The sequence below is a fragment of the Ascaphus truei genome, chromosome 7 (assembly GCF_040206685.1).
Source record: "Ascaphus truei isolate aAscTru1 chromosome 7, aAscTru1.hap1, whole genome shotgun sequence".
Classification (NCBI taxonomy): domain Eukaryota; kingdom Metazoa; phylum Chordata; class Amphibia; order Anura; family Ascaphidae; genus Ascaphus; species Ascaphus truei.
The window spans coordinates 77,911,548-77,930,422 of NC_134489.1; the positions used below are offsets into that span (position 1 = coordinate 77,911,548).

At 42.7% G+C, this 18,875-nt stretch overlaps 2 protein-coding genes across 4 annotated transcripts in view; one reads left to right on the forward strand and one right to left on the reverse strand.

Annotated features, from left to right (window-relative positions):
- Positions 1-208: 208 nt before the first annotated feature.
- Positions 209-18,875, reverse strand: part of B3GALT1 (beta-1,3-galactosyltransferase 1) — a 262,134-nt gene continuing 243,467 nt past the window's right edge. For 2 of the 3 annotated variants that reach the window (XM_075609164.1, XM_075609163.1), the window contains one exon: positions 209-5,474. In XM_075609164.1, coding sequence (XP_075465279.1) covers positions 4,266-5,246 — 981 coding nt within the window. In that variant the 5' untranslated portion in view covers positions 5,247-5,474 and the 3' untranslated portion in view covers positions 209-4,265. Of the gene's footprint in view, positions 5,475-7,525; positions 7,839-18,875 lie in introns of those variants that run through there. The other variant, XM_075609165.1, reaches the window with a different exon arrangement.
- LOC142499999 (uncharacterized) lies at positions 13,143-17,225 on the forward strand. The gene is made up of 2 exons (XM_075610054.1): positions 13,143-16,482; positions 16,561-17,225. Exons 1-2 carry the CDS (start codon positions 13,143-13,145, stop codon positions 17,223-17,225), a joined length of 4,005 nt encoding a protein of 1,334 aa, XP_075466169.1.

Sequence of the window (18,875 nt, forward strand, 5' to 3'; positions counted from 1 at the left end):
TCCGATCAAATCCCGCATCTCACACTCCATTCTTCTCCTCACTTTTAAAGCTTTACACTCTTCTGCTCCTCCTTACATCTCAGCCCTAATTTCTCGCTATGCACCATCCCGACTCTTGCGTTCTGCTCAAGGATGTCTACTTTCTACCCCCTTTGTATCTAAAGCCCTCTCCCGCCTTAAACCTTTTTCACTGACTGCCCCACACCTCTGGAATGCCCTTCCCCTCAGTACCCGACTAGCACCCTCTCTATCCACCTTTAAGACCCACCTTAAGACACACTTGCTTAAAGAAGCATATGAATAGCACTGTGGATATTCTGAACACAGGATACATAAAGATTGGCCCCCTGCAGACGCACTTACCAGAATTCCCTCCTACTGTCTCTGTACGTTCTCCCTACCTACCAATTAGAATGTAAGCTCCTCAGGGCAGGGACTCCTCTTCCGAAATGTTACTTTTATGTCTAAAGCACTTATTCCCATGATCTGTTATTTATATTATCTGTTATTTATTTGATTACCACATGTATTACTACTGTGAAGCGCTATGTACACTAATGGCGCTATATAAATAAAGACATACAATACAATACAATTGGGAAGGTAGCTACGGAGGTCTTCCAGCCCCAAGGACTCGTGGTAGCTTTTAAAGAAGAAGGTCGGTCCGAGACATAGGAACTTCCATTCCACCACCTACAGTACTCCTCCTAAGAACAAACATAAAATGATACAATCTGGCAGAGGGGCAATATAGAGATGGAATATTAAAATAACACCTAAGTGTTTAATTTTTCCAATAAGAAAAGTTTAAATGATGTCCATGTTTAATATTGGTATTTTATGAATAGTTAAATATTTGTAAATGCAATTAGGTAGTAACTCACTAAATCCCCACAGCCTGCATATTACCTATTAGTCCGTTCCAAAAAGTGTTTTACTTTATTCCTAGAATAATGTCATTGAGCAAGGGAATAGAAAGAGGTATTATGCGCACCACGTAATGAACAAATGCAATATAGATTTCTGACAAGTCTTTGTTTGAGCTCTAAATTCAAAGCGACCTATTTGCATTCTAGTAATCCATAAGCAGAATTACATACTGTATATACACTATTTGCAATTAGTTGAGTCAATCTGTATTCATTTACATGTTCCGGTAAATCCAATAAAACCAGCAATGCTACTGTATTTCAAGATAAATAAAGGCAGCTACGTCCCAACAAATCCCATAAACATATCCCAAGATTGCTGCATAAAAAGGCACTGCTGCTTTAATGTCAAAATAACTCAAATTCACTAATAATGTTAAAGATAATTTGGAAACTGCTTTTACGTACATACAGATGCATTATTAGTTAGTAGGAATTCCTCATGGGGTGTATCATTAGTATAGCACAGGAGTGTCCAACTCCAGTCCTCAGGAGCCACCAACAGGTTAGGTTTTACAAATATCCCTGCTTCAGCACAGGTGGTTCAGTCAGTAGCTGTCATTCTGACTGAGCCACTGATTGAGCCACCCGTGCTGAAGCAGGGATATCCTTATAACCTGACCTTTTAGTGGCCATTGAGGACTGGAGTTGGCCAATCCTGATATAGCTCATATTTTAAGGAACAGAGACCAGTTAAAAATTGCAACACAGTTAGAGGATAGTTCCTAAGTGTGTTAGCTCTTGGTGTGTGATACTCTCCTATCAGCTGAATACCAGTTATGCAAGTCGCTGGCTGTGCTCTGTTTGGCACTCTACTATCTGAATACCAGTTATTGTGGGGTATATGATGCTGTGATTTCATTAATTTATCATCTCAATTTATTTCACACATTTAAATAGTAGACATTCTTACAGCATATTTGCACAGTTGGCAGAAGCAGCAGCTCAAACGTTTTCTCCCCTCACACATTTTAGGACAATCCATCTTTTAATGTTATGATTATGTACGGGGCCAAAGCAGGGTTTAACGCTGTGCTTTAATGAATATATCCTCTGGCAACTCTTATGGGCTGATTCACAATGCTCTGATGTGGCTGATCGCACCATGATCGGCTTAAAGCTGTCATTGACATTTATCGCTTCGAAGCATATTGAATCAGCACCTTAGTTCCAAAAGTATGATTTACTGTAGTCACAGGTGATGTTGGTATCTTTTGAATACTTCTCTGTTGTGAGGACTTTCTCAATACAGTACTTGCACTTCTGCAGCAATCTTTAAAATGACAGTCTACCTTTCCCTATATTCATCTTCCTACTTACCTGAGCTGAAGTCTTTTGATGCAGTGGGGCGACGTGCCTTATGGATGGGAGAGTCCCAGTTAAGTGAGTATCCTGCTCCCTTCCTCTATGCCCTTTCATAAAATAAAAACATGATACTGGCAAGTCAGTGACAGAGGGCAGCATTGCTGTCCCCCTCAGTATTTGGCAGCCGTGGCTATTTTCTGACCTGGGAGAATAGAGTGATAGAGTCTCTCAGCGTTAAGACTGATACCAATTGTTCAGATAATTCCTCCTTGCATCCCATCACAAATCAAGTATTCCAGAAAAAAAAACAGATATTGCAACAGGGGATAATGATTATGTAACGGACTTTAAAATGAAATTTTGTGAAAACGAACCAAGGAAAATGTATTGTGAATTTGCATTTCTTTCAGCAGCATATAATACTGTCTAGAGTATTTCACATTGGGTTTCAGTCTAGATTGTTTTGAATAAATTGAGAACTGCTTAGCGTTTGCATTGAAGATTACAATAAAAACCTAATGCTGTATTCATATATATTTAAGGCCACATCTGTACAGCTGTTTTTTATTCTTCGTTACCTGTACTAGGGGCTGCTCTGTAGGTGAATCACAGAAGTGATTTCCTGGTACCCTTCAGTTACAGTGATATCAGCTGTTGTATCCCCTACGCAAGAATTCTTGTATGGTGGACACTATACTGTATAGCCACCAAGATTAGCCTTGGTCGGGCAGCCAATAGAAATCCACAATGTTATTGCGCAATGACATCACAACTTTCTATTAGGGACCCCGGTTTCCATATATCATTTTTTTCCCCAGGTGATATATTGAGAACCAGGGGCATCTTTACAGGTCAGACTACTGTAAGTTAGCTCCAGGGGGACACACAGTTCAGGTACTGAAATAATATATATATATATATATATATATATATATATATATATATATATATATATATATATATATATATATATATACACACACCGTGTTTAGGCAAAAAGGTACTCATCCTATCTTATATATTTCTTGCTCAATCCCTCCATGAAAATTAATAATTGTAGGTCTGTTATGTAGATTAACACTATATAAGAACACACTGTAGGCAATCAACTCATGTTACCTACAGCACATTGATGTCACTGTATTATGTCAACAAGTACCAGATACACTGCGGTAGGTTCATGTTCATTAAACGAGAAATAGGAGTTTATCCTTGGTAGCTCGTTAATGTGTTAAACTGTTGTAATCTAATCTGAAACACTAAGATTACTAGACAGTTTGTGTTCAAAGTATGGTTCAAGGTGTGGGTTCAAAATGTCCTCCTTCTGCTTAAACGCACGGCCAAAGACGAGAACGCCACTGTCTGATTGTATAATCGATAACGCGGTGATCCAGCTGCTTCCACTCCTGAACGATACGTTGTTTTACTAATTCATTTTTTTCAGTCCTAGTGACTATTCTTTATCAGCAAATATTTTATGTACTGTAAGCGTTTTGGACCATAATTCTTGCTCTGTCTCGAGTACTTTATAACATGCTTGTCGTCTTCGCTAAACACCATTTTGTACTTATGCACTTGATGAGGTCATCATGACATCACCAATTCCAAAGAATATTTATTAGATTATCAAATAATTCTTAAATGCAATAATCGACTGTGACAGACCTATAATTGCTCAAATGATCATGAAAAGTGAGTGATTTTTCTGCAAAATGTGATGAAAAATAAAAGGGGTCCAGTTTTTCTGAACACAGTGTATGTACCTACAGAGGATGTTGCATCATGAAAAGGCCAAAATCACATAATTTAAGGACGGGTAAAAAAACAAAAAAAAAAAACAATGTTACTGATATTGTTACTTGTTCTTGATATGTTTTAACTATAGCTCCAAATCTATATAAACCAGCAAAAGTGAAAAAGCACTATAAAAAATCTCAAGCAAATGGTTCATTTTGTCTTAGTTAACCAACATACCATAGAATCCTCAACCACTTCCAATAATAAAAACCATATTCAAACATTTAAAAAGTCTTAACATCGAAGATGCTTCTTGCTTGACATGTCATACCAAATCCTGTGCATTTCTTCAGGGCCTATCTGATGCACTGTGATCACTCTACGGTATCTACACAAGCTGTAGGCCATTTTCCAGTGATTAAAGCCACTGTTTTGAAATGGATGGATACCGAGCTTCCGTAAACAAAGTCCCACATACACATCCTCAAGATGCAAAAGTCTGGTATGAAGAGAGGTTTTGTAAATGAGTTCTGCCACGTCCGCAGAAAAAATATAGCCAGTTCCCGAACAAAATGGTGGGTAATTGCTATCAGGATACACGTCTCTAGGCATATACCACTTGCTGCGAACATCTCTTATTGGTCCTCCATTGATGACGTAGCCAGTAAAGTATCTTCTCCTAGGCTTTGTGGTGGGTTTCAGTAGCTTATAAATCAGGTTGTCCATATTTACAAAAATATCACTGTCTGTTTTCATAACATACTTTGCTTTTGAGCAGAATGTGGCCACCCACCTCATGCCCATCATAGTTTTGAGGGTCAGATTATGATAGGAGTCTATGAAGTCCTCTACAACGATGTCATGAAAAATTTGACTTTCTTGCTCAACCATTTGATTTAAAACCGGATCGAAATTTCTGCCTAGAAGAAATAGTGTTACAATTTTAATTCCTTTGAAGTTGCTCTCATTTCCCCACGTTTCTCGAATTGCTTGTCTTGCATCAAATTCTTTATGTGTTGTGCTTATGAGTATTACCAAGAAAGGACTGCCATCGTTTTCACATTTTTCAGGCTCGTTTATAACAAATTCAAAAGAATGAGGGTTTATAGGTCGAGTTCTAATATTGCCAAAAGATATATTTTTTGGAACTATGACTATACTGCTTAACTTGTGGCCTGCGTAGGAGGAATTTGGGCGAGTAATACTTAGGTACCACAGAGCACTTGCCCAGCACACAACTGTCAAAATGTATAAACATGAGACCTTTGAAGCCATACTTTCTGCAGTCGTCTAAGCAGTGTTCTCAGTAAACAGCCTTCTCATTACCTTGAGCATTTTTTTGTCCAATAAAGGCAACATATTAGCACAGAAACGAAGTTCGACATTTAAAGGACGCTGTGTACAAGTTCATAGATCTTCAATTAAATACTTGAATCCTGTTGCTAATTAATTTTCTTTCTCTTGCAGTTTGGATAATTCCATTGCTTGAAGTAGGTATTCTCTCTGTAAGACATAAATGGAAGCGTGAGACAGTTAGGTTGTTATTCCGGATGGAAAGTTACATACTGTAACTTTCTTTGAATGTTCTAAAAAAGTAGAACTTGTGTACCTCTATTTACTCAATTACTACTTTACACTGTGAAAAAAACATGGGTTATTTACTTTAATAATAATTGATCTGGCATATCATAAATACACAAGAAAATAAAATGGGACTTTTACATCAAATTACTAAAATTGTATTAACTCTAAAAGGTGAACTCTTATCATACCTGTATAAAAATGACTTCTTTCTTAAAGTAACAAAACGTGAAAAATCCTGTTTTTTTTTTTAAATAACCATGACTTTTTTTTTCACCCCCCCTGTAATTCCTTGCTGTCTCATTCCCTCTTCCCCACCTTACACTCTCATCCATCATGCCCTGCTCCTCGTTGCACTCTCTTCCCCTTTCTTTGCACTCCCTGCCCTACTGTGTGTGCTTCTCTCTGTGCACACTACAGTCCCTCCTCTCCTTCTAATCTGATCTGTCTCCTCCTCTCCTTGCTGTCTCTGTTTCCTCCACCTACGGAACTTGATGTCTCTCCTCCCCTCTCTTTGCACTCTTTCTTGCCCGATGTGCACACTGCTCTACATTCCCTCCTCTGTCATCCTTCTGTCTCCTCCTCTCCCTGCTATCTCTCTCTCTCTGTCTCCTCTCCCCTCCTTCCTCCATCATTCCCTGCTCCTCTTTGCACTCTTCCCCTCACTTTGCACTCGCTCCTCCCCTCCTTTTGCCCTCCCTGCATTACAGTGTCTGCTCCTCTCTGTGGATACAACACTCCCCTTCTCTGCTTGCTGTCTCCACTGCCATTAAATTGCCCACACCCAGTGTTACCTGGCTGAGTAAGAGGTTGCTCAGTCTATCACAGAGGTGGCGGGATGTGTATATATCTTTATTTATATACAGTCACGTGAAAAAGAAAGTACACCCTCTTTGAATTCTATGGTTTTACATATCAGGACATAATAACAATCATATGTTCCTTAGCGGGTCTAAAAATTAGGTAAATACAACCTCAGATGAACAACAACACATGACATATTACACCATCATGATTTATTTATCAAAAATAAATGGTGTATAAACCAGGTTTGGGAGGGCATAATGAGATGCAGGGAGAGAGGTAGGAGGAGAGAGTTCCCAAGAACTGGAGGATTAGTAGAGTAGGAGTTGAAAGAACAGGTGCATAAATTTGGCCTGTGAGGGCAGTGTAGTACTGAAGATTAAAACGCATCTTAGAAAATTAGTCTTTAGATGTGAAAAATTGTCAGAGCATTTAGAAAGCCAAGTTCTCGCAGTTGCAGTCTTGATGATGAAGTGCAGAGTCCAAGTCTTGTATTCTTTACCTCCAATTTGAACTGCACAGACACTTCATATGTGACACTTAAGATGTTACATAGCCAATGTGCAGTCTCATTACACAGGATGTGCAGTCCCATTGGCTGTCCTTAGGTGAGTGAGAGGCTGCCCAGCCTATCACAGAGGAGGGGAGGAGGAAGATGTGCACCCTCACTGGCTGTCTCTGCGTGAGTGACAGGCCGTTCAGCCTGTCACAGAGGGATGTACTGTACAGACATAGAGAAATATAGATACAGATTTGATTTAATAAATGGAAGTTGCATTTTGGAACTTGAGCCCAGATTCACAAACCGGTGCTAAGCTTTAGCATTACCCAGCTCCCACTCATATGAATAGGAGTACAAAACATATAAGCATGGACTGACTGCACACGCAATTTAGAAAAAAAATAATCAAAAATATTTTTTGTAATGCTTTATCATACCCAGCAGTTCTGACAACTTCTACCCATAAGTACTCAAAAAGTAAAAGAGTTGTGTGTAACACATAAAAGTCAAAAGCAATACTTGATAAAGCAGTATTTTACGCAAAGAAAAAAACAGGACTATAACGTTTTGCAACCACTTTGTCAGAGCACCCCTAGTGTAATAAGTATATATAAAAGAGGGACTGGAATGAATGGAAAAACAGGTGTATTTAAGACACGCAACTCACATGAGATATAATTAAAAGCAAACTTCTCGCAGTCCTGGGTGAGAGCTGGACAAGTCCAAAGATAGTCTACATATGGGGCCCAGCGAACCCGGGTCCCCGGACGTCCGCTTGCAGCATACGGGAGGAGGAGATGCAAAAATTATTGCTCAACAGCTAATACACCGCTGATGCGCCCAGAACGTGGCCGCGTGCACGGACGCCAGGCGGGAGAATATTTTCCAAAGTCATTAACCTGACAGATTTATACAATACTTATTTACTATTCCTACAGCTCTGGTGGGATTTTGCATAGTTTCTCTTGTTGAGTTTTAACATTATTTATTGTATAACGTATGAGTATTGCATATAAATTTCAGTCTCCAAAGCAACGGGGAATGGAATGAATATGAGATAAGGTCTTACATCCATAAATACAGGGTGAGGAAGTATTGATCTTCAGTGTATTGTGCTAGTGTGCATTAATACTATAGCAGTTAATAATACTCTAGATATTGTTGCCTCAAAAGATTGTTCTTGAAAGTGCCTTAAGATATAATATTGAGATTGGGGATTTTCTGTGAAGGTTAAAGATGAAAAAATGTTGCAGTGTTTTTTGATCTCCGTCAATTCCTGTTATGCCGTGTATTGGTTTTGCAGTTATAGTCCAATGGATATTTGTTATGGTATTATACATTAATATACATTAATAAACAAACTGTGTGCTCATTTGCATATAATTTCCCAGAATCCCTGGCTGCAGTGGAAGCAGTGTATGCTAGGGCAGGGGTGCGCAAACTTTTCCCCGTGCGCACCTCTGCCTGCTTTCCTTGGCACATAGCGCCCCCCCCCACCGGCTCAACACCGGCGCCAAATGACGTGGGGGGTCATGTGACGTCACGTTGCCATGGTAACGTGACATCACGTGACTCCGCGCTAGTTTACCAGGACGACGCGTCGCTGGAAGGGAAGGTAAGTTTATTATAGAGGCCTCGCGCGGTACCCCGGCATGGGTGGAGCACGCAGGATCTCTATAACTGCCGCGCCCCCTCCCCCCAGAAAATCTAGCGCCCCCCAGTTTGCGCACCGGTGTGCTAGGAGATAATGGTAGAGAGCAAGGTTGCAGACCTGTCTGAGATACAAATGTGCTCACAAGTGGTGTTTTAATTTGCTAAACAGACAATAAAAGGTGCACAGCAATCTGAAGTAAATAAAAGGAAATTAACTCAACCTACCCGTAATAAAAACATATCATTAAAGGGTAAAAGACCATTTCAACAATAATAATACCAGAGGGTTCTCCAAAGAAGATATAAGGTTTTATACATATAAGACGTTTCCTACAATAGTCACAGACTGGGTGGTTTGGTTTTAAAATATTCACTAAAGGGAGCTAAGCTTTAGCACAACTCATTTTCAAATGAATGGGTGTTTAGACGTGTTAAAGCTCAGCATCCTTTAGTAAATATGGGCCATAGATGGATGCCTTACAATCTGCAAGGTACAACAGTTTTATTATGGCTGCTTGGGCAAGTGGTATTGAGAGTGGTTTGATAGAGTGATATAAAGTTAGGAAAGAGCTACAGTACTTGCAACATGTTTATATATTTTCATCTTATAATATATTATTGAAAGCACTGTATGCCTGCCTGCCTGCCTGCCTGGATGTCCGGTGTCCCTAGGGATAATGGCATTGCACCTTTGGCCTGTCACTCCGCCTCAGGCCATGCCCGCCCCCGCACCATGCCCGCCCCCGCACACCTGTCATTGGTCGGCCATGCCCGCCCCCCGCACCATGCCCGCCCCCGCACACCTGTCATTGGTCTGCGGCCAGCACCCCGCACCATGCCCGCCCCCGCACACCTGTCATTGGTCTGCGGCCAGCACCCTGCACACCTCTCATTGGTCTGCGGCCAACAACACTGACACACTGTGACACCCCTCACTGAGCTACACCACTGACACACTCTACCACCCCTCACTGAGCTTTGGGAATCGCTGCTGCACCTAACCCTCACTGCTCTGAGACATTTGCACAACTGACAGATTTGAAACTTCACAAGTCTCAACAGAGACAACCCTGACCACCTGCTACCTGATCACCTTCTAACAATCAGGTACAGACTCTTCTCTCTATAAATACTCTTCTCTCTATAAATACACCCACATCCACACACCGCCTCTTCAAAACACCACCCTCGCACACCCCCACCCCACACTCTGCTCCAGGGCTACCGACTCAGCATTAACCACCATTAAACACCCCCCCCCCCGCTCATCACCTCCACCGCATGGTGCTCATCCGGAGCCATACTGACTTGCCATTAACCCCCCCCCCCCCGCTCCTCATCTCCACCACGGACACCATTAACCCCCCCCCCCCGCTCCTCACCTCCACCACGGACACCATTAACCCCCCCCCAAACACCACCCCCCCCTCCCGGTCCTCACCCCGCTCCTCACCTCCACAACGCCCACCGCATGGTGTTCATCCGCACCCATACCCCCCCGCTCCTCACCTCCAGCGCATGGTGCTCATCCGGAGCCAGAAATACGCCATTAACCCCCCCCCCCCCGCTCCTCACCTCCAGCGCATGGTGCTCATCCGGAGCCAGAAAGACGCCATTAACCCCCCCCCCCCGCTCCTCTCCTCCACCGCATGGTGCTCATCCGGAGCCAGAAAGACGCCATTAACCCCCCCCCCTCCGCTCCTCTCCTCCACCGCATGGTGCTCATCCGGAGCCAGAAAGACGCCATTAACCCCCCCCCCCGCTCCTCACCTCCAGCGCATGGTGCTCATCCGGAGCCAGAAAGACGCCATTAACCCCCCCCCCCGCTCCTCTCCTCCACCGCATGGTGCTCATCCGGAGCCAGAAAGACGCCATTAACCCCCCCCCCCGCTCCTCACCTCCAGCGCATGGTGCTCATCCGGAGCCAGAAAGACGCCATTAACCCCCCCCCCCGCTCCTCTCCTCCAGCGCATGGTGCTCATCCGGAGCCAGAAAGACGCCATTAACAACACCCCCCCCGCTCCTCACCTCCACCGCATGGTGCTCATCCGGAGCCAGAAAGACGCCATTAACCCCCCCCCCCGCTCCTCACCTCCAGCGCATGGTGCTCATCCGGAGCCAGAAAGACGCCATTAACCCCCCCCCCCGCTCCTCTCCTCCAGCGCACACACACACACAATATACTTTAAACAACTCAAGTTACACACACAACACCTCTACACCACCTACAATACCGCGCTTCAAAACAACAACACAAACAACACCTCTTGCCAACACAAAACATGCCACCAAAAAAACACCTTCACAAAACTAAACATACACACCCTGACAATGAACCTCACACGCACACACACACAACAACCATATCTAATACAACACACAATGCACACACACATTTCACACACTTTGAAATGCACACACAAAATCAAAACAACCAACTCACACAAAAACACACAATCGCTCAACAACAAATACTCACAAACACAACATCAACACTAACAGATACCACACACCAACATCACACACTACTTACATATAATACACACACACCAGCTACATCAAAGGGACAAATAAACACACAGCATCATAACACACAAAATCATCAACACACACACACACACACAACATCACCTGATAATCAAACACTACAGCGCCAAACACGCCTTGCACAACAAAGAGACAGAGCCAGAATCAGAAGAGCGACACAACGAGAACACCAACAACAAAAACACAGAGACACACCCAGTACATCAACATCCACTCAAACTCAAGAACACCGTGAGTCACACCTTGCAAAACAACAACAACGTAGTACAAGACCACCAACTGTACACACTACACAACAGCATGCGGCATACCTTGCAAAAGACCAACAACGGGCTAAAAGATCACGCGCTGCAGAGACTACAGAACAGCATGCGGCACGCCTTGCAAAAAACCAACAACGTGCTACAACATCACGCGCTGCAGAGAATACAGAACAGCATGACGCACGCCTTGCAAAAGAACAACTACGTCGTGCAATATCACGCGCTGCAGACACTACAGAACACCATGACGCACGCCTTGCAAAAGACCAACAACGTCGTACAAGATCACGCGCTGCAGAGACACCAGAACACCATGACGCACGCCTTGCAAAAGAACAACAACGTCGTACAACATCACGCGCTGCACAGACTACAGAACAGCATGCGGCACGCCTTGCAAAAGAACAACAACGTCGTACAACATCACGCGCTGCAGAGACACCACAACACCATGCGGCACGCCTTGCAAAACAACAACAACGTCGTACAACATCACGCGCTGCAGAGACACCACAACACCATGACGCACGCCTTGCAAAAGAACAACAACGTCGTGCAATATCACGCGCTGCAGAGACACCAGAACACCATGACGCACGCCTTGCAAAAGAACAATAACGTCGTACAATATCACGCGCTGCCGAGACACCACAACACCATGACGCACGCCTTGCAAAAGAACAACAACGTCGTACATCACGCGCTGCAGAGACACAACAACACCATGACGCACGCCTTGCAAAAGAACAACAACGTCGTACAATATCACGCGCTGCAGAGACACCAGAACACCATGACGCACGCCTTGCAAAAGAACAACAACGTCGTACAATATCACGCGCTGCACAGACTACAGAACAGCATGCGGCACGCCTTGCAAAAGAACAACAACGTCGTACAACATCACGCGCTGCACAGACTACAGAACAGCATGCGGCACGCCTTGCAAAAGAACAACAACGTCGTACAACATCACGCGCTGCACAGACTACAGAACAGCATGCGGCACGCCTTGCAAAAGAACAACAACGTCGTACAACATCACGCGCTGCAGAGACACCACAACACCATGCGGCACGCCTTGCAAAACAACAACAACGTCGTACAACATCACGCGCTGCAGAGACACCACAACACCATGCCGCACGCCTTGCAAAACAACAACAACGTCGTACAACATCACGCGCTGCAGAGACACCACAACACCATGACGCACGCCTTGCAAAAGAACAACAACGTCGTGCAATATCACGCGCTGCAGAGACACCAGAACACCATGACGCACGCCTTGCAAAAGAACAATAACGTCGTACAATATCACGCGCTGCCGAGACACCACAACACCATGACGCACGCCTTGCAAAAGAACAACAACGTCGTACATCACGCGCTGCAGAGACACAACAACACCATGACGCACGCCTTGCAAAAGAACAACAACGTCGTACAATATCACGCGCTGCAGAGACACCAGAACACCATGACGCACGCCTTGCAAAAGAACAACAACGTCGTACAATATCACGCGCTGCAGAGACACCAGAAGAACAGAAAATACGGCTGGCTAAAAATACACTACGAGCTACAACATCAAGAGCCACAGAGACTCAACAACAACATGAAACACGCCTTGCTAAAGACAGAACAATACGGCGCACATCAAGAGCACAACTAAACACAACAACACAGACAGTACAAGAACAACAACAACACACACATACTACATTAACGCATTCAACACATTACACTTTGCTACGCGCTGCTTTCCTATATAATCCACACATACTATACCACCAACATCCAAACGTCAACATTGGACACATGGACACTATATGCCGCTACTGTCAAGCAAAGAAATTCCACAAGGAATCAGCTGGAATGTGCTGCAGCAATGGCAAAGTGCAACTACCACCTCTACACTCGCCCCCTAATCCACTTCTTTCATACATGTCAGGGACGACTTCAGAATCTAAACATTTCCTACAAAACATACGCAAATACAACTCCTGTTTCCAAATGACATCCTTTGGTGCTACATCTATAGTGGAACAAATAGGATTTAAAAGTACTTTCAAAGTACAAGGTCAAGTTTACCACAGGGCTGGCTCTCTGCTCCCATTACCAGAACAAGATCCACAATTCTTGCAAATTTACTTCATGGGTGATGAACAACAACAAGCTGATCAAAGATGCCATTGGATACCCAATACAAGACGTGATATTGTCATCTCCTTACAAAGGATGTTACATGAACACAACCATCTCATTAACACATTCAAAACATCACTTGAACTCATGCCAACTGATGACTATAAAGTCATTATCAGAGCCGACAAAACACCAGTGGGCCAACATGAACGTCGCTTTAATGCTCCACAAATCAACGAAGTCGCTATTGTTATAGCAGGGGAACAATTTAATACACGTGACATCATTCTTCAGCGACGTGCTCATTCACTCACACGCATTTCTGAAACACATCGCTCATATGATGCTCTTCAATACCCTCTCATACTTTGGAACGGTGACGATGGCTATCACTTCAACATCATGCAAGTAGACCCAGCTTCACAAGCAAACACTAAAAAAACTGTCTCCGCTATGGACTTCTACGCATACAGATTAATGATACGAGATGCATCGCAAAACCACATTTTACATTGTCGCCAACTATTTCATCAGTTTATTGTTGACATGTATGCTAAAATTGAAAGTGAGCGTCTTCTATACATACGTTTACATCAAAAACAACTTCGCGTTGATCAATACATACATCTAAAGGATGCTGTTGGCAACGATGGTCACGTTGACAACATAGGCAAAATGTTAATTCTACCAGCAACATTCACAGGAAGTCCTCGACACATGCACGAATATGCTCAAGACGCTATGGCATATGTTAGAGCGTATGGACGACCAGATTTTTTTATTACATTTACATGTAATCCAGCTTGGCCAGAAATAAAAATAGAACTTGCGCATGGACAGGCACACAGCGATCGACACGACTTAATTGCCAGAGTATTTAGACAAAAAATAATCACATTAATTCACATCATCACTAAGACTTATATCTTTGGACAAACACGATGCTGGATGTACTCAATTGAGTGGCAGAAAAGAGGTCTTCCACATGCTCATATTCTTATATGGCTCAAAGAAAAGATACATGCCATAGACATCGATAAAGTTATCTCAGCAGAGTTGCCACATCCAGAAGAAGACCCAATACTATTTGCAATAGTCACAAAAAATATGATTCATGGCCCATGTGGAAACATTAATATTCAGGCACCATGTATGAAAGACGGTAAATGCACAAAAAAATTTCCTAAACCATTCATTGCAGACACACAAAGTGGAGATGATGGATATCCTCAATATCGACGACGCGCTCCCACAGACGGTGGATACACAGCAACAATTACTATTCGAGGCAACAAAAACATCCAAGTTGACAACAAATGGGTTGTTCCATATTGTCCACTTCTAACTAAAATGTATAACGCACACATTAATGTTGAATACTGCAATTCCGTTAAATCTATTAAATACATTTGCAAGTATGTAAACAAGGGAAGCGACATGGCCATTTTTGGAATAACAAATGAACACATCAGGGACGAAGTTACGCTCTACCAGCTGGGAAGATATATCAGTAGTAATGAAGCCGTTTGGAGGATTTTAGCTTTTCCCATTCACGAACGACACCCAACCGTTGTTCACCTCACTGTTCATTTAGAAAATGGACAGAGAGTATACTTCACACCTCACAATGCAGAGGCAGTTGCTGCTCAACCACCAAACACAACTTTAACTGCCTTCTTTCAATTATGTCAACACGACTCTTTTGCAAGGACATTGCTTTATCCGGAAACTCCACGATATTATACTTGGAATACATCAACAAAAATGTTCAAGAAAAGAAAGCAGGGTATAGCTGTTCCCGGAACTGATGCCCTTGCAAGTGATGCCTTGGGCCGTGTGTACACAGTTCACCCAAACAACGCTGAATGCTTCTTTCTACGAATGCTACTTCATACCATTCCAGGCCCAACTTCATTTGACGCTCTTAAAAATGTCAACGGTCAACTTTGTGAGACTTATCGAGAAGCTTGCCAAAAACTTGGATTACTAGAGGATGATCAACACTGGAATACTACATTAGCCGAAGCTGCATTACACTCATTACCAGTAAAAATTCGCAACCTTTTTGCCATTATCCTTACCACCTGCAATCCATCAAACCCCAACACTCTATGGGACACATATCGAGAAAGCATGAGTGAAGATATACTTGCCAAAGCACAGAGAGACAATCCATCACTCAATGTTCACTTTTCACCTGAGATTTTCAACGAGGTACTCATATTGTTAGAAGATACATGTCTCTCTATAAATAACAAAACACTCCTTCAATTAGGTCTGCAAGCTCCACAACGTCAGCATAACGATGTACTCAATACGGACCTTATGCGAGAGAAACAATACAATATTTCGCTGCTCAAAGAATATGTTGCAACAAGAAAACCTATGTTAATTGCAGAACAACTTTACACCTATGACAACATCATGGAGCACATCACCAACGGACAAGGTGCAATACTGTTTCTTGATGCTCCTGGTGGAACCGGCAAAACATTTCTCATTAATTTACTCCTGGCCGAAATCAGAATGCACAATGATGTTGCACTTGCACTAGCATCATCTGGCATTGCAGCCACTCTTATGGATGGAGGAAGAACTGTGCACTCAGCTCTTAAATTACCGCTAAACATTGCTCATGAAGAAAATCCAACCTGTAATATCACCAAAACATCTGGACAAGCACGTGTTCTTCAAATTTGCAAACTTATTGTTTGGGATGAATGTACCATGGGACATAAAAAAGCACTTGAAGCCCTTAATAGAACCTTGCAAGACTTGCGCAACAATAAACAAATTATGGGTGGCGCTGTCATTCTTTTAGCTGGTGATTTCAGACAAACACTTCCAGTCATACCACGATCCACACCAGCAGACGAACTTCATGCATGCCTCAAGTCCTCTATTTTATGGCGACATGTTAAACATTTCCCATTAACAACCAATATGCGAGTACAACTTCTGGGCCACTCAAATGACCAAGCTTTTGCAGACACCCTTCTTCAAATTGGTGAAGGTACTTTACCTACTCACTTAACATCAGGTGAAATTGCTTTTCCCACACATTTTTGTAACATGATGACATCACTTCAAGATCTCATACATAACGTCTATCCAAATCTCTTACGCAATTACACAAACCACCAGTGGCTCTGTGAAAGAGCCATCCTTGCTGCCAAAAATACTTCTGTCAATGACCTAAATAATGCAATTCAAGACATTCTTCCAAACACAATTACTCAATACAACTCAATAGATACAGTTGTGGATAACGATGAAGCCGTGAACTATCCAACTGAATTCCTACACTCCCTGGAACCATCTGGAATGCCACCACATCACCTTCGTCTGAAAGTTGGATCACCCATCATGCTACTTCGCAACCTCCACACACCTAACCTTTGTAATGGAACCAGATTGTGCATCAAAACATTGATGCCCAACCTAATTGAAGCTACTATCTTAACTGGCAACGCCAAAGGCCAAGATGTCTTCATCCCCCGCATTCCACTCATTCCAACAGACATGCCTTTTACTTTCAAACGGCTACAGTTCCCCATCAAACTAGCTTTTGCTATCACCATTAACAAAGCACAAGGACAATCTATAAAGTGCACTGGTATCAACTTAGAATCACCATGTTTCTCCCACGGCCAGTTATATGTTGCGTGCTCTAGAGTCGGATCCCCACAACAATTGTACATCTTTGCTCCAACTGGAACTACCAAAAATGTGGTTTACAAACAAGCATTACAATGAACATACACTTTGGTACATTTCCATCATCTCTACATATTATCATACCAACATCAACAAAACAATCACTCACTCAATTCACTGCACTCATCTTTTATTACAAACAATTTCACCAACACACACTTCACGATTACATCAAATACACTACTCTCAACAATGGACATAAACATATTTCAACAAGCCTTTACAACAATTACATTTTCATAACTAACAACCTTAACAATTAACATACACTTAACAAAATTGCCCTCATATACATGTGCTTTCTACTCTTTTTCTTTCACAAATACAATTTTTTTATATATTACATAACATTCACATAACATTACAAGTTTACAATACAACATTTACACATACTTATTCACGGTTCACATCCCGGGCAACGCCGGGTCTCTCAGCTAGTTGTATATATTTTTAAAGTTAACATTTTATTATATCATAATTATTTTTGGTATCATGGACACTGGTTACAGTACTAAGTGGTGGTACAGTAAGTCATAAACCACATTACAGCCCATCAAAATCAATAGGGTTTAAGATGTCTTATGACATAGTACAGCAACGTCCCCTTAATATCCGAATAGCACCCTCTCTATCCACTTTTAAGACCCACCTTAAAACACACCTGCTTAAGGCTGAGTCCATAGAGACTGCAGCCGTGCGGAGGCACGCTGAGGCAGAGGGAAAGCGGGTGCTTTCCCTGGCCTTAGAGTGCACGTCGTCCGTGGGCGTGGCTGGGGGCGGGCCAGTGACGTCACGGAGCTGGTTCGCCCTCATTGGGCGAACCGCTCACGTGACCAGCCCTGCGCTCCCGTGAGCGCCGAAACTCAAAATTTGTTAAGACATGCTTCCGCAAGCGTGCGGAAGCGTGCGCGAGCCCCTGCTAAAGCCGCTCTCATTGCGGCTGCAGGGGCTCACTGGTAAGCTTGCGCGCGCCCCAGCACGGGTCAGCGCCTAAGCGCTGACCATGCCCGAGGCCTAACGAAGCATTTGAGTAGCTCCTTGGCTGATAATTAACACCTCATACATAAACCTTGGCCCCTTGCAGACGCACTTACCAGAGTGCCCTCCTTCTGTCTCTGTACGTTCTTCCTACCTACCAATTAGATTGTAAGCTCTTCTGAGCAGGGACACCTTTTCCTAAATGCTACTTTTATGTCTGAGGCACTTCATCCCATTATGTGTTATTTGTATTATTTGTTATTTATATGATTGTACTGCTATGAAGCGCTACAGTATGTACATTAATGGCGCTATATAAATAAAGACATACATACATACATACATACATCCCTTCTCAGTTAGAGCAGAATCAAACTGGAAAATTCTTAATACAATGGTTCAAAGCTGAATTGTTGTTTTGGGATTGTTTCCTAAATAGATCCGCGCCGGAAGTACTATTTTGTGTTATATATTTTCAAGTGTGCAGATATATCTTATTGCAATATGAATACTGGGTCCACAAATAGACATGTGAGGTACTGTAGAGTCCTCACACAAAAAGATCCCTATGATTTGCATTCACAGTACATGGATATGATATAGTATATAGTAGATTGAATAATCTAGGAATGCAAATATTCCTGTGAAAAGAGTATACATTATATTTTATCTCTTATGTGCCACTAACTATGTGTATGTTTAAAAACAATA

Coding starts and splice junctions, on each gene's coding strand:
- LOC142499999 (XM_075610054.1), top strand. CDS start 13,143: ATGGACACTATATGCCGCTACTGTCAAGCAAAGAAATTCCACAAGGAA. Junction 16,483..16,560: donor CCTTCTTCAAATTGGTGAAG/GTACTTTACCTA, acceptor CATCACTTCAAG/ATCTCATACATAACGTCTAT.